A 16,112-nucleotide genomic window follows, 5' to 3' on the forward strand; every position below is an offset into this window, starting at 1 on the left:
CCGGGCTCAATCTTCCTCCCCCCCCCTCCCAAGGAAGAGGGAGGGGAGGGGGAGTTCGGGCTACCTCAGCCTTCCAATCTGCGAGAAGCTTCCACCTCCGCCCCTCCGCCTTCCTCCCCTCTCCACGGCCTTTGAGGGCAGCGCTTGCTGCGCCCGTATCCACCCCTTGCGCGTCCGCGCCGTTTCGCCAGGCCCCAGGCTTGTTTGGCGCCAAAGTTCGCCCACGGACCAGTCCCCCACGGGGGAGCTTTTCCTTTCCCTCAAAAGAAGCGCGGCCCGGGCCGCCCTCAGCCAGAACTCTTTCTTAGCTCCATCCTCCCCCGACCCCAAAGTGCGAAAAGTTATACTTTTATCATTTTTTTTAAATCATTTTATTAAGGCTTATAGGCCGCCCTTTTCCCTGAGGGGACTCAGGGCGGCTTACAAATCATGGGAAGGGGAGTGCAAGACAAAAAAACATAAAACTGTGCGTGAGTAATAAAAAAAAGAAAAAATAACAATAAAACACAACTTTCATTCAGCAACCGACTTTGGGGTCGGGGGAGGATGGAGCTAAGAAAAAGTTCTGGCTGAGGGCCAGAATATATATATATAAACCCCACCAAATTTAATACGCGGGTGAGGAGGGCATATATATATATATATATAAACCCCACCAAATTTAATACGCGGGTGAGGAGGGCAAATGAAAAGATGACCGGGGGGGGGGGAGAAAAGTTCCCCTGCAAAACTAAGTTTCGAGGAAAGGTTGCAAAGAAAACGCTTGTTCCATCCCCTTCCTTCCCCCGCCTCCACACAAGCACACCCCCAAGCCTCGGGACCGCCACTCCAGTCAGGCGGCGCTTCCTTTCGCCGAGAAAACAACCCGGCCGCCCCCTCCCCATGTGAGTGAGTGTGTACGTATGTAAATAAGGCGGGTGGGAAATCAGGGGCGCGGGCGCTACAATCGCCAAGCCCGCCTTCTCCTCCTCCTCCTCCTCCTTTCCCACAAACTCCGGCGTCTGCGGCGGCTGCAAGCGAGAAAGCAACCGGAGCAGCTCTGCGTGTTAAGCGCACACACACACACACGTGTTGGCCTCGTGAAGCATGGAATTCGAGGAGCTGGGCATCGGGGAAGAATGCGGGGTCTTCGGCTGCCTCGCCGCCGGATTATGGCCCACCGAGCTGGACGTGCCCCATGTGATCACGCTGGGGCTGGTGGGGTTGCAGCACAGGTAGGAACCGGGGGGGGGGGGAAGGGGGTGGGTGGAAGAAGGCGTCTTGACAGGGAGGCCTGAGCCCCTCCAGCCTTGTGGGGGGACCCACAGTGACGGGGGAACAGTGGGAGGAATGCGGTGGGATTTAAGAGCGAAGCCGGCGTTGGGTCGGTGCGGTCTGCTCCGATAACAACCAAAGCACGTGCTTAGGATGTAACCCCCCTCCCCTCCCCCATATGTATAGCGCACTCTGCGCATGCATAAGATCCTTGCTCCCAAGTAAATTTGTGCGCGGGTTGGCACCCTGAAGTTTTCCCGTTTGGCTGCTGCAGTTCTGTCCCTGATTCCAAAAATAAATAAAAAATGAACATGTAGGAAAGATTAAAGTGTAACTTCCGATTATACAAATGATCCTAACCCTTCCTCAAACTTCCAGGGCTCATCCTGTTCAAAGTTTACAGGAGAGCCTCAAAGTTGCTGCAAATCTGCCTGATTTGGATGGCCCGATAAACACCATTGGTCCTCTTCCATTTACTTGGCCATATGGGTCTACAGCAACCTTAAAATGTCCCGCTGTAGAGTATTGGACACAAATGGGCTTTGGTAAGCTGGTTTACTCTTGTTTTTTAGCTATAGAAAAGTATAAAAACAAAATTTGGATATGGGTTTGTTTGACAACATATCCACCCCTTGCAGAGACTGCCCATAAATCCTTTCCTGCTGCAATATGTTTGCTCTGCCTACTCTACCCAGAAACACCAACAAGATAAAATCACAACCTCACTAGCCCATCCTTGTTTGCAAACACATGCTCATCTTATTTACTTCATATCTGTGCTTCATTTTCTGTTGGCTTCCTCTAATCCGATGCCTTTTTTCAAATTTCTTGACGCTGGGGCTGGGGATGTTGATAGTTTTAATCCACCATATCTAGAGAGCATCAGGCTGGTCTCCCATCTCTTTATCCTTGTTTTCTCTTGCCTGCTTAAAAACTTGGGCTGTATGCATTTCTTCATGGAGTGATACATTTCTACTTTCATCTTGGATCAATTTGCTCTATGTGTACTTCTTCCTGCTCACTTAGAAGGTTGGGACTGCTGAGCCAAATAGAAACCACCATTCTCAACCCTTTTAACAGGAGGGGCTCTAAGGATGTACTTTCTCTTAAGTTTGTGCCTATCCAGTGGTTAGAATGCAGTACTGCAGCCAGCTGACTGCAAATTTGGCAGTTCGAATCTCACCAGGTTCAAGGTTGACTCAGCCTTCCATCCTTCCGAGGTGGGTAAAATGAGGACCCAGATTGTTGGGGGCAATAGGCTGACTCTGCAAGCCTCTTAGAGAGGGCTGTGAAGCACGGTGAAGTGGTATATAAGTCTAAGCGCTATTGCTATTTCTTGGGAAGTAGCCATGCGAAATTAGGTTCTTGAATAATGATTATCTCTAACTTATTGTTTAAGTGGGGTCTTGTCTCTACCCCTCCGTGTGACTGGTGTTCCTCGACAAAATATCCACCACATTGTGTCCGAATGTCCATCAAGAGCTTACACCGGCCCAATGTCTGATTTTTTTCAGCATAGACCACCCTGTCCTTGAATGGCTAGGTGGACGGGACATTAACATTTGAACTACTATAAGTCCATGTATTTGCCATACGCTCAATAAATAAACTTTAAAAAAAACTCCCTAGACTGCACAGGCAGAGATACTTGAGACACAATAGTCACCTTCTTGGTCAAAAAAGAATATTACATTGCAGTTACAAAACATTTACTCTTCAATCACACATTTGCAACTCAAAATAGTGACACCTATTTTTCCATCTCAGGAAACTTTCTTCCTCCCATCCCCAATATCATTAACTTACTTTTAAAGTTCTGCTCCTTGCTTTGATAGTAACAGTTTGAAGTATCAACTTGCCATACAGAGTACAGATAGTACCATACAGAGTAGCTATCCCTGCATATGTTACATAAATGGTGGGTGAACATTAAGATTATTTGTTTAGCTCTATGCATGGACAGATAGCAGAGTAACTGGTTTCCTGTTTTTAACATTCCATTTTCAACTAACTATAAAGACTTGTTATACACAGAACTAAATTCATAGTAGGTGACATTTAACTATAGTTGAGTAAGGTAATTTTAGTAAGGTAATTTTAACAATGATTCTGTCTTCTTTCCCATCACTCTTGAATCAACCTGATGACCCAGTTTGAACATAGAACTGTATAAATTCTGAACACATTCACCTCTTATAAGCCTTTTTAACAATGCATTCTCCAGCCAGACTGGAGAATATGGGTTTCAGGTGGGAAAATATGCCAGGATGTAATATATCAATAAAACGTGGTTGGTAAATCTAGATTAAAGATACATGGAAAAATAAAATTCAGCTGGGACAAATCATTCCAACATATGGAGCACAGAGGATTGTTAAAAATTGATGGAGGCATTACTGGTAGTTTTTGGTTAATGACTACTGATTCAGTAGACATTTAAACTTACGTTGGCATGAAATGAGTGGTATTTATTACTAGTCTTTGAAATTCTGGCCCTTGCAGCTTCCCTGCAGTCACATAGCAATAGCAACAGCTGGCAAGAAGTTGGAAGTCTCAACCAAATGAGGTCCTCACTAACAACCCATGATGATTCACTTAATGACAGCAACCAGGGATTGCTGGAACTATCATCATTAAGAGTGATGTATCACATGACATTATACTTTATGATCACATGACTTAACAATGATCATTGGTAGGCAAGAACTACTTTATAAAACTATATGGCAAAAAAGGTACAAAAGAACCCTATCTTTAATATAGTCCTGAGAGCGTATTGGCATGAATTATAGCACATTATAAGCGAAGGGTAATAACACTACAGTGATAGACAGACAGACAGACAGACAGAACTATGCAATATAGAAATAGACAGAACTATGCAATATATCTCTATATATAGATAGTGCCTTTTAGCAGAAGTTGGAGTATTTCATATGATTCCGTTGTACAAAAAGTTTAGGGAATATTTTGCATAGATACATAAAATAATTCATGCGTATGTATATGGAATTTTCTATCTGGTGTACTTTTCAGATAATTTAAAATGGCTCTAACCTATAACCTCAAAATCTTCCATCAATGTGAATGATGCTAAACGAATATAATGTGTGCCCTATGTAAATTATGTCCTAAATATATTTAAAATCTATGTCATGAGACTTAATTTCTTGAAAACTATACTCCCCCCCTTTCCCCCCCTAACTTTTATAGGCTGAATTAACAATAATGAGATTTCTTTTACAGGAATCCTTCTTCTTCTAATGCTAATATTCTAATATTGGGATTACTCCGAAGGTCACCTCAAACTGCTTTTGAATAGTTTTGAAACTGGAATTCTCAATAAAGTATAAGTAAGACCATATTATTAATAATCTTGGTCAGGCAATTAGTCTGTGTTAATCAATATATGAAAAAACGTCATGTAAGTCCTTGACCCAAACTGTTCTGTAACATTTGGAACAAGTTTTAGGCTTGTTAATCTTTTTCTAGATACTTCTACTTTTGAGAAATACTGCATTTTGGCAAGAATAGGATGATCACAGATTGTGGGAGGCTCTGAATACATTCTACATTCCCCAATCAGAACAGTTTGGCAGTTAGTCAGCACGGTTAAGATTTCTTTGGAACGGGACAGAAATTTTTTACAGGAAAAAAAGGAAGAGTTTATACTTTTTAATCATGGCCTTAGTGCTGTGGCTTCAATGTTTCACTTTCCTGACATTGTTGAAAAATAATAATGTAACATCATCTCAAAAGATTTATGTTTTTATAAAATGTATCCAGTCTGTTTGAAAAATCATTTTCCCCTATGTTCACTTAATGTTACTTTACAGAGATTTGTTCCCCACAATGTTCAGAAAAATATATATATGCAACATTATGGATTATTATACCTCCACAAGGAAAAAAATAGCAACATTAACATTTTAAAATACTGATTTAAAGTAATCCTATCTGACCTTTGTGAATGGCTTGAAATGGAAGATAATTTGCAAGCCTGATTTGCATTTGTTTAGCTTATTAAGTCTACTCTAGCCCTGACAATGGTGATTAAAAAAAATCCATTGTGTAAAGCAGGAGTAGTCAACCTTTTTATACCTACCGCCCACTTTTGTATCTCTGTTAGTAGTAAAATTTTCTAACCGCCCACCGGTTGCACAGTAATGATGATTTATAAAGTAGGGAAGTAACTTTATAATATTTATAAAGCAGAGTTACAGCAAAGCCCTACCGCCCACCATGAAAGCTGGAACGCCCACTAGTGGGCGGTAGGGACCAGGTTGACTACCACTGGTGTAAAGGATCAGTTGGGACAGTGGTGGGAGATGTTAGTAGGCCTAATTTACTTTCTATTGGGATCAACATTATTTCAAAATAAGTAGTTGGGTTTCCCTTGGAATGGAAAATGAATGTTGTTTTGTTTCTTTGTATCACCAAATAAAGGCTAAGGAGTTTACTTAGAATGTAAACTGTATATCTATCTATTTCTATCTATGTCTCTATCTCTATCTATCTATGTATCTATCTTTATCTATCTATCTATCTATCTATCTATCTATCTATCTATCTATCTATCTATCTATCTATCTATCTCTATGTATCTATCTCTCTATCTATCTCTATCTATCTATCTCTATGTATCTATCTATATCTATCTATCTATATCTCTGTCTGTCTGTCTGTCTGTCTGTCTCTCTCTCTGGGGTCCCCAGCCCCTAGTCAGCAACCTGCGGCTCCGGAGCTGCATGTGGCTCTTTCATCTCTCTGCTGCAGCTCCCTGTCAACGGTTGGCTCCACAATTGATAGTGCTTTCGATTAGGACAGGTAGAGGAAAAAGGACACAGCGCTAGGAGGACACACTATGATGGGGCAACTGGACTTCCGGCTGGCGCCAGAACTGAACGCGGGACTTCCAGTTAGAACTTTTATGGCTCTTTAAGGTTGCCTACACCTGCCCTAATCCATGGACCGGCAGCGGTTCATGGCATGCCAGAAACTGGCCCACACAAACAAGTGAAGCCCCATTCGTGGGATGCACGGAGCACACAAAATTACGCCCCCTTTGGTCCATGGGAAATCCTCTCTCCGTGGAACCAGTCCCTAGTGCCCAAAAGGTTGTGGGCCACTGATCTAATGAATTCATGCTGTTTATGGTGATCAGAGTCTCTGTTTGTTCAATGAAAGTCTGCCTATCAATTAACCAGAAATTGCATCTACAAGTCTAACAGAATAAGGGGAAAATCTGGAATGTCTGTCATTATTATATAATCGCTTAGCAGTAGAAGATTAAAGTTAAACTTTTAGGCAGCAGAAGATTAAACTTAAACAGACTGCACAAAAGATAATGTTAAAGTCTCAGGTTTTAAGGCACTTTGGATACGCAACATCATGCTTCTCTTAACAAACTTAATGCACATCCTTTCCTGTTTTAAATGGGGTGTCAGTAAGGGAGAACACGCATAGTTCAGGGTTTGAAATGTTGGATCTTGGTGTTTACTGGGGGTTTGTTTTCTGGAAAATGTTTCATTACCAAACATGGTAAACTGGTGATGTTACCTAGTTTGGCTGTGAAACATTTGCAAGAAAAAAACCATGCCTAGCTAGTCCCCAATCCTAACCAACTGGGTATCCTGATTAGGTTAACAGGTAAAATGAGTACTTTAAGTACCAATAAAGGAGAATATTTATAGCTCAAGGTTGAAAATAAGAGGTCCTTGATATTCTCTAAGCTTGCTTGTTTTCTTGCAGATGTTTCATTACCCTAACTATGGGTAGGTAACATCATCAGTGCTAGTGTTACCTAGTTAGGATAATGAAATGTCCTCAAGCAAGCTCAGAGAGCACCAAGGGGTACTTTAAATATCTGAAGGAATGTCCTGTGTCTCATTTTTGGCACCCCTGTTTTAAATAAACAATTTATTTGAGGAGGAAAGAAAGCAGCAGACTCACTGTCAGTTCAGTACTTAAATTGCTTGGATAAATATCTCTTAATTCTTATTAGCAACATCCATTGTTCTTAAAAAGCAGTATGTTGTTTTGCAACCAATAATACTAAAGCACAAAGTTGGGAGAGGGAGTCAAGAATCCATTTTTAAAAAGCATTTAGAGCAAATAAAATTTAGTTAAATAGCTTTGTAGTTAGAAAACAACTTTTTAAATGAAGACCTTCTGCAAAATTGAGAGGTGAGTGCATTTTCAGATTTGAAAACAAAGTTTTCAGTAAAATTTATCTCCAGTGAAAAATAGCTTACATACTTAAGTCCTATGTTTTTTTTTTCTAAAATAATGGCCGAACTATCCGCATCCTTTTTTATTAGACACGTCTTGTGGTTTCTGATTCATACAGAGTCTGTGACTTCTTGTTTCTTTTGCATGACAGACTAAAACAGTTCTATTTCTGAGAGAATTAAGTGAGCAATCATTATTTTTGCATTTTTATACATCATTCCTTTGTCTGATTATATTTCCACTTAACGCATAAGCCGCCTTGAGTCAGTGGGTTTATTGACCTGTAAGTATAAGATTACATATTTATATCTTGGAGCACATTTTACTATTTGTTTCATAGCAGGTCTTTGAAGTTACTGAAAGTTTAACTTTATTCTATTGTACATTTCAGCAGTTCTTCTATTGCTGTTTTACTGTTTGCCCAACACCCTTAGAAAAGTAAAGATATTAAACAAACCTGTTGTAGGGAGGGATGAGCAGTGTCTAGTGGTTTTCTTCTGATATCCTGCATCTCTTCCTGCTTGTAAAATCTTTCTAAAAACGTTGTTCGGTTTTTGATAACAGACTGCAAGCCCTCAGATACACATCTTTGTGACTGCGCTGTTGTATTCTCTGACATGCTTTTCTTAAATTGAACAGGTGAAGACTCTGCGTGAGAAAAGTAGTTTCAGAGATTATTTATTTAACTTTCTCAAAAAATTAATACACTCTGATTTATTCTAATGAATGTCTGTCTGTCTGCCTAATGAATGTCTGTCTGTCTGCCTATCTCTTGCTATCTATCTGTCTGTTTGGCTGTCTTCTGCTTGTTTGTCTATCTATCTATCTATCTATCTATCTATCTATCTATCTATCTATCTATCTATCTATCTCCTGCTCACTATCTATCTTTTTGTCTGTCTTCTGCTGTCTATATCTATCTATCTATCTACCTACCTACCTACCTACCTACCTACCTATCTATCTATATCTATCTATCTATCTTTCTCCTGCTCTCTATCTATATTTTTCTGTCTGTCTTTTGCTGTCTATCTATCTATATCTATCTATCTATCTATCTATCTATCTATCTATCTATCTATCTATATCTATCTATATCTATCTATCTATCTATCTATCTATCTATCTATCTATCTATCTATCTATCTATCTTTCTCCTGCTCTCTATCTATATTTTTCTGTCTGTCTTTTGCTGTCTATCTATATCTATCTATCTATCTCCTGCTCACTATCTTTTTGTCTGTCTGTCTTCTGCTGTCTATATCTGTCTGTCTGTCTGTCTATCTATCTATCTATCTATCTATCTATCTATCTATCTATCTATCTATCATCTCCTGCTCTCTATCTGTCTCTTTGTCTGTGTCTGTCTTCCGCTGTCTGTCTGTCTATTCATCCAGACATACAGATTGCACCAGTTTGCTTGGAGCATCCATCCAATCTTTGGGTTTTTTGCCCTAAATAAACTTTTTATATCTTTGCAAACAACAGTGATCTCCCTAAACAAGAAGCTTTTCAAGCTGGCACACATTCAAAAATTTTGGGAACATATTGTGGCTATCATGATGAAAGCACCAGGTTAGGAGAAGGCAAACTGCTAAAGTTGCTCCTTGCAACTTACATATGTCTTTTTACTGAATAGGAAGGTGTCTTTCAAAGCGCACTGGATTATGGGGGAATATTGTGGGTTTAATATAGCCACTATATTAAAAAAATATAGGCTATGCTAAAGGCTGCATGAATTCCAGTGGGTTTTTTTTTTCATTACAATGTCCATTAAAATGGATACAAGTAAACACAAGGTGTCTGGCAGATACGAGTGCAGGGATGGCTAACCTTTTCCGGAGTGCCCAAAATGTGTGCATGCGTACACAAATGCATGCCTGCACACCTGAATGCCCCAAAAGCAATATGTGCTTGCACCCCCACATCCATACGCGCCCCCTGCATGTGCCCACATGCATGCGCATGCAGCCCTCCACTCGCACCTCACCCTGTGCCTGTGCACATGGGCCCCCCGCATGTGCGTGCAGGCCCCCCCACATGCGGCTTGCCCCCATGCACGTGTGGCAAAGACCCAAAGACCAGCTGTCCAATGGGAAGCATGTGCAGCAGAGCCAAGCTGTGGCAATGGTTCGCGTGCCCACAGAGAGGGTGCTGCATGCCACCTCTGGCACACATGCCATAGGTTAACCATCACAGTACTAATGGAATTCCCGAAGAGATACTCTACCCTGGGATGTTCCTTCCTTCCTCCATCTCTCCCCTCCCCCCCCCTTTTTGAGGGAAGGGAGACCTGCCTATATTGGTACTAAGTCGGATCCCTGCTAGTGAACTAGGAATAATCCCTTTTAAAAAGTTTGTTTATACTCATGAATCCATCCACATATAATTGCATGAAGCAAGGCATTCTGCTTCCATAATCTCTAAAGAGAAGTAGTGGGCACTAGTGCTATTTTATGCAGTTTGGGCAAATAAACACACAACAGTTTCTTCCAGGTAGTCCTTGACTTAACAACCATTCGTTTAGTGATGGTAAAAGTTGTAACATCACTGGAAAAAAAAAAGACTTTAAAATAGTCCTCAACGTTTAAGGTGTTGCCACAGCATCCCCAGAGACACGAGGTCAAAATGTGGATTCTTGGCAACTGGTATGTAGTTACAATGGTTACAGCATCTAAGACTCACGCGATTGTCATTCGTGACAGACGGCTTCCAATAAGCCAAGTCAATGGTAGAAGCCAATTTACTTAATGGCTGCAAGATTCATTTAACAACCGCAGAAATTTTCTTAACAACCATGGTCAAAAAGGTCATAAAATCAAGAACAACTCACTTAACAACCACCTTGCTCAGCAACAGAAATTGTGTCCTCAATTGTGGTCATAAGTCAAGGATTACTTGTACTTTGAAACACACCCTGGGTTGCTTATCTCTTCACAGTAGCTTCCACAAAACAATAAATGCAGTATAAATGGACAGATTGCCTGGGCATTTTGTTATTATCTTATATCTCTTGTACATCTAGTCAATGATAGGGTGAAAAATCATTACCTTCTTCAGAGACTTTCCTCTTGACTCTCAGTGGTATCGGGTCTGTGATAACATCTGTAAGCATCTCTTTTAAAAAAGACAGTAAATATTTATTGGCAATGTGCTATTAAAATTCGGGGTGCAAGATGGATAAATTGGATGAAGAGTGGGAAGTAGAGGAGAGAGGTAAGTGTAGAAGAGAGGGATAGAGAGGGCAAGGGGGGAAGAGGAGGAAAGAAAGGAGGAGTGGAAAGGGGAGAGAGGAAGGGGAAGTAGAGAAGGGAAGGATGACAGAGGGAAGAAAGGAGGTAGGGAGGGGGAGGAGAGAGGGAGAAGAAAATGATGGATAAGGTACAAATATGGTGTATGGAGAGCAGAAGAGCAGAATAATTGTTTTTGGGAGGTGATGGTAAGGTGAACTGATGTAAACATTTAATAATACAATATGATGTTGGCTATGTAATAGTATACATGTGATAATATGAAAATGGAAAAATATAAAATTTTATTAAAAAAAAGATGGATTCATTTGTTCATAGGTTAACTGCCTTAGTTTACACTTCTGGAACTAAAATAAGTAGAAACACAGCTACAATTTGTTCTGTTTGTTTTAAATTTCTCTAAATTTCTTCAGTGATAATTGCCTGGGTCATCAACACAGATACAGAGCTGCATGCAAAGGTTTAGAGACCGTTGGTCAAATCTTTTCTTCTTTCAATGAAAGTCTATGTAATATACCCTGGATACCTTTCCACTTGATTAGCTCCTGCTAATAAGACACACACACACACACACACGGCGCCGATCTTCATTCATCAATGTGTGGTAAATACTATTTCAGTGATGAATGAATGCTCTAATCTTTTTACCTCTCAGTCTATGATTTTCTATATACTTTCAAGAGCCATGGGTTTCTCTAAGCAGCTTCTCTGAGCATTTGAAAATTAGAATTATATACTCAAGAAGCGTATATGGAATTTCATTTGGCATGAAAAAAACTCTATGTCCTTACAATAGGTAGAGAACTTGGGAAGGGCATATTGCATCCCTCAAAAAGGTAGCAGTGTGCAATCTGTGGCAATTCTAGACATTGCCCATGAAAAAGAGGCATGGATCAGATCCTTTCAAACAAATCTTATTTCATTCTTTGACCAAGTGCCTCAATTAGTGGATTAGTGAAATGCAGTGGATATAGTATATACTTAGATTTCAGCAAAGCATTTGTCAAAGTAGACACAACTTATTTCTTGGTAGGCTAAAAAAAAATGTGGGATACCCAGCATCCCCATCAGATGGATTTGTAACTGGCTGACAAATCACACTCAGTGTATGGTCCTCAGTAAAAATACATATACATGGAAGGAAGGAAGCAAGCAGTGGGATACCCAAGGTTTTAAGCCCAGTGCTCTTCAACATCTTCAGAAATGATTTAGATGAGGGAATTGAAGGGGAACTCAATAAAAATTGCAAGCAACACTAAACTGGCAGGAATAGCCAACACTCCAGAAGATAGGCTCAAGATCCAGATAAGCCCTATCTAACAAAATGAAATTCAGTGTAGAGAAAAGTAAGGTTTTATATTAGGCAAGAAAAGTGAAATGTACAGGTATAAATTAGGTGAAACCTGGCTCAATAGCAGTAACTGAGAGGGATCTTGGAGTCCTAGTGGACAATCACTTAAATATGAGCCAGCAGTGCGTAGCAGCAGCCAACAAAGCCAATGCAATCCTAGATTGTGTTAACATAGTGATTGAATCAAGATCATATGAAATATTAGCACCGCTTTATAAAGCCTTAGTAAGGCCACACTTAGAATACTGTATCCAGTTTTAGTCACTATATTTTAAAAAAAATGATGTGGAAACTCTAGAAATAGTGCAGAAAAGAGCAACAAAGATGATTAGGGGGCTGGAGGCTAAAACATGAACGATTGCAAGAATTAGGTTTATCTAGTGAAAGATTAGGGTGACTGCAGTGGTCCAATATTTGAAGGGCTGCCACAAAGAAGAGGGGATCAACCTATTTTTCAAAGCACCAGAAGGCAAGGCAAAAAAAAACAAAACCCCAACCAATGGTTGAAAACCAATCAAGGAGAGAAGCAGCCTAGAACTAAGGTGAAATTTCCAACAGTAAGAACAATTAACCAGTAGAACATCTTGCCTTCAGAAGTTATGGATGGTCCATCACTGGAGGCTTTTAAGAAGAGACTGGCCAGCCACTTGTCTGGGATGGCATGGGGGCTCCTGCTTGTGCAGGGGATTGGACTAGAAGATCTCCAAGATCCCTTCCAACTCTGTTATTATGTTGTCTGAAAAGCTAATCTCAAGGGTTTAACCAACTGCCTTCCATAGCTGGGACCTCTTTTACATAAGAATAGATGCTATGTGTCTTTTAACTGCCTGGCAACAAGAACAAAAAAGTAATCTGCAGGCCAAGATCTTATGTAGGCTTATTTATAATATCAAATCCAAACTTAATTTTCAACTGCAATCAAATTAATTGTAGTTAGGAGTTTATCAGCCATGTTGATATATAAGTCTCTGCAAGGACAAGGGTGGGGTAATGGGCAATCATGCTCAGCAGGACGGAAGGAAGGAGAGAGGGCATGTAATTTTGTGACCTACTCCTGATTATATAAATAAATTGCTTCTTTCATGTGCAACACCCTTCTGGTGATTTCCTTTTTGGATGAGGATTATTTAACTCTGAATTTCAAGGCTTAGATTAAACTTGTTACCACCGTCCTGATATAACCATAGCTTTGATAACACATTTCCTCTAATATTTAACATGCTTCTGTGGTGTTATTAGCATTTAATATAAAATTGGTTCTGTCCCTACATATAAGCATACCTGGCGGCTGATTCCTCAAAATGCAGTCAATTTCGTCATAAAATCTCATCTTCCTGCTTGCGTTACCAATCTGATTGTTTTCTTTCTGCACCGCTCGATACTCATATTTTAAGTTCTTGTATTTTGTACGACACTGTTTCCAGTCTCTGTCTATTCCAACTTTCATTAGCCTTCTAGCAATCTCCTCAAATATTTCTTTATTCCTCGTTGCTCCTTCAAGCATTTGTTGTATTTCCTCATCTGACCATATATTTATTAGAGCCCTGACTTCATTGTCGCACCAATGCTTTCCTGCTCCTGTGTCATTGACGGTAATAACTCTAAAGTGATTTTGGGCTTCATCCAAGGTCATCTGAATGTCTGAAGATACAAAATGGAACAAAGGTATTTCACAAATTAAAAACAGATATTGCATTTCCCCTCATAAAAAGATTCAATGAGTTTAACTAGGCAAACACCTAAAAAAACCCCAAAATATGGAATATTATATAAAGAAATTAGGACTGTGTACCACTTTAGATACTCCCATCTAGAACCACAATTCATAAAATATTTTTCTGAGTAATCTTCTCCCATTGTTGATCAGAAGTAAAGAAAAAGCTTACCTGTCCCAGGTGCCTGTTTATACACTGAGAATCCACATGTATCCTCTGAAATTGTGCTGACTGAATCATCATCTGTCAAAATAACCCAATTGTTCATTATGATGTTGCATGTCTTCCAAATTTACCTCTAATTAAATTTACTAAAGTTGAAGCAATATAGAAAACTGCTCCTCCCATTGCTGTGTTCTTTAACGATGCACCTTCATATGAGGTGTTTCTTGGCATGTAGACTTCAACTGCCTTGGGCCTTTGTAATTTGGTGGTAATATAAACCTAATAAATTAATATTTACGCTGAGATAGTTGAGAAGAGTATGCCTGCTATAAGATTGTTCTGCCTGTGTCAAGATATTGACCAAAACAGAAGATCCAAACAAGTATGTGTTATACTAAGCTTTAGTTATGCTTACACCTATATATCCTTTTCTCCATATTTACAGCATGGGCAAATAGTAAATTTTTAAAAGAGTTGATTGCATTGGGCAGCTTAAATGAATTATTGCATCCTCACAACATTTTCACATCTAAAATGTCACAATGTCACCAAATAAAATTGCAACCCTAAATTGGGAAAAACAGCAAGCCTCACCCTCAATACTGGTATATTATTAAGAAAAAAGAATGATCGTATGAGTACAGTATATCTATGACTATAGATAGTATGGCACTAAAAGAATCTTCTTTACTCCTCAAGATTCCTTCTCTGGTAAGCAAAATTAACTTCCCTTGCAATAGTTTATTATTTTGTAATGAATATAAAATAGTTGTTTACTGTTTTCCTGAACTTGGTATCTTCTTTTAATTCTGCTGACTGGGAATTCTGGGGTTTGCACAGCTGAAAGGTACCACATTGTGAAAACTATTCTATTTTATGATTTAACATATTTTCATTTATTCTTCCTGTTGTTATAGTTTCTAATCGAGGGTGCATCCAAAGTCATATGTTGTGTTCCTGTGATATATACTTGGGAGTCTGCTTAGTTAACTATAAGAAGATTTGCAGCCTTGATTTTCTTGTCTCTTCAGGCATTCTAAATGAGTAACTGTTCCACCAGTTTACTTACTAATTGCTAATTAGAAAGCAGTTTGGTAAAGTGTGCTATTACTGAATAGCAGTAGAATAGTATTGTATTTAACATTCAGGGAGGTTGGAGCAGGGGTGGGCAACTTTATGATTTATGGACTTCAACTCCCAGAATTCCTGAGCCCAGGAATTCTGGGAGTTGAAGTCCACAGGTCATAAAAGGGCCATAGTTGCCCACCCCTGGGTTGGAGGGATGGGTTGTCTAGGGCAGGTGTCCCCAACCTCTGGGCCACAGAGCAGCACTGGTCTTTAGTCACCAGGGACTGCGCTGTGCAAGTGAAGGCCCATCTCCATGCGCAAGATACAGGCAGCACACAAAACCATGTTGCCCTGTCCATAGAAAACCACCTTCTATGGAACCAGATTTGGGGGGCGCTGGTCTCGGGGACTCATAGTTGCTTGAGCCGCGGTGGCACAGTGTTTAGAGTGCAATACTGCAGGTTGCTTCTGCTGACTGCCAGCTGCCTGCAATTTGGCAGTTCAAATCTCACCAGTTCAAGGTTGACTCATACTTCGAAGGTGGATAAAATGCGCACCGAAATATGCTGACTCTATAAACTGCTTAAGAGAGGGCTGTAAAGCACTGTGAAGCGGCATATAAGTCTTAAGTGCTATTGCCATTGCTGTTGTGAACCACTGAATTGCCTAACCATGTTTTACACCAGGCTCCCCATTGACAGGTTCTCAGATCACATACTGACATCAAGGGACTTGGGACCTCTTGAACTTTCAAATCCTTCCTTTTCACTTACGGTCCATGTGCAAAAAGTGATCTTAAATCAGAGACTTTCAACTCTTTTAAACCAGGGACAGGGTTATATTTTCCATATGAAACCTTGTAGGAAGGATTGTAACTGGAAAAGGTGGTTTAATGGAAATAAACAGCTCTCTCTCTCTCTCTCTCCCCCTCTCTCTCTCCCTCTCTCTCTCCCTCCCTCCCTCCCTCCCTCTCTCCCTCTCTCTCTCTCTCTCTCTTCCTCTGTCCCTCCCTCTCTGTCTGTCTGTATACACACACAAACACTGTTCTTCTGTTTTGTAATTGAAATATATTGAGGC

The 16,112-nt window shown here is 40.2% G+C and overlaps 2 protein-coding genes across 2 annotated transcripts in view; one reads left to right on the forward strand and one right to left on the reverse strand.

The window, feature by feature from the left end:
- The first annotated feature begins 924 nt into the window (after positions 1-924).
- PPAT (phosphoribosyl pyrophosphate amidotransferase) overlaps positions 925-16,112 on the forward strand; it is a 61,326-nt gene continuing 46,138 nt past the window's right edge. The window contains exon 1 of the mRNA XM_032224600.1: positions 925-1,214. Coding sequence (XP_032080491.1) covers positions 1,087-1,214 — 128 coding nt within the window. The 5' untranslated portion in view covers positions 925-1,086. The remainder of the gene's footprint in view (positions 1,215-16,112) is intronic.
- LOC116513501 (zinc finger and SCAN domain-containing protein 29) lies at positions 10,340-14,692 on the reverse strand. The gene is made up of 2 exons (XM_032224603.1): positions 13,369-14,692; positions 10,340-10,602 (listed from the first exon to the last, which is right to left on the reverse strand). Exons 1-2 carry the CDS (start codon positions 13,781-13,783, stop codon positions 10,511-10,513), a joined length of 507 nt encoding a protein of 168 aa, XP_032080494.1. The 5' UTR covers positions 13,784-14,692; the 3' UTR covers positions 10,340-10,510.

This window comes from Thamnophis elegans, chromosome 9 (assembly GCF_009769535.1).
Source record: "Thamnophis elegans isolate rThaEle1 chromosome 9, rThaEle1.pri, whole genome shotgun sequence".
Lineage (NCBI taxonomy): Eukaryota > Metazoa > Chordata > Lepidosauria > Squamata > Colubridae > Thamnophis > Thamnophis elegans.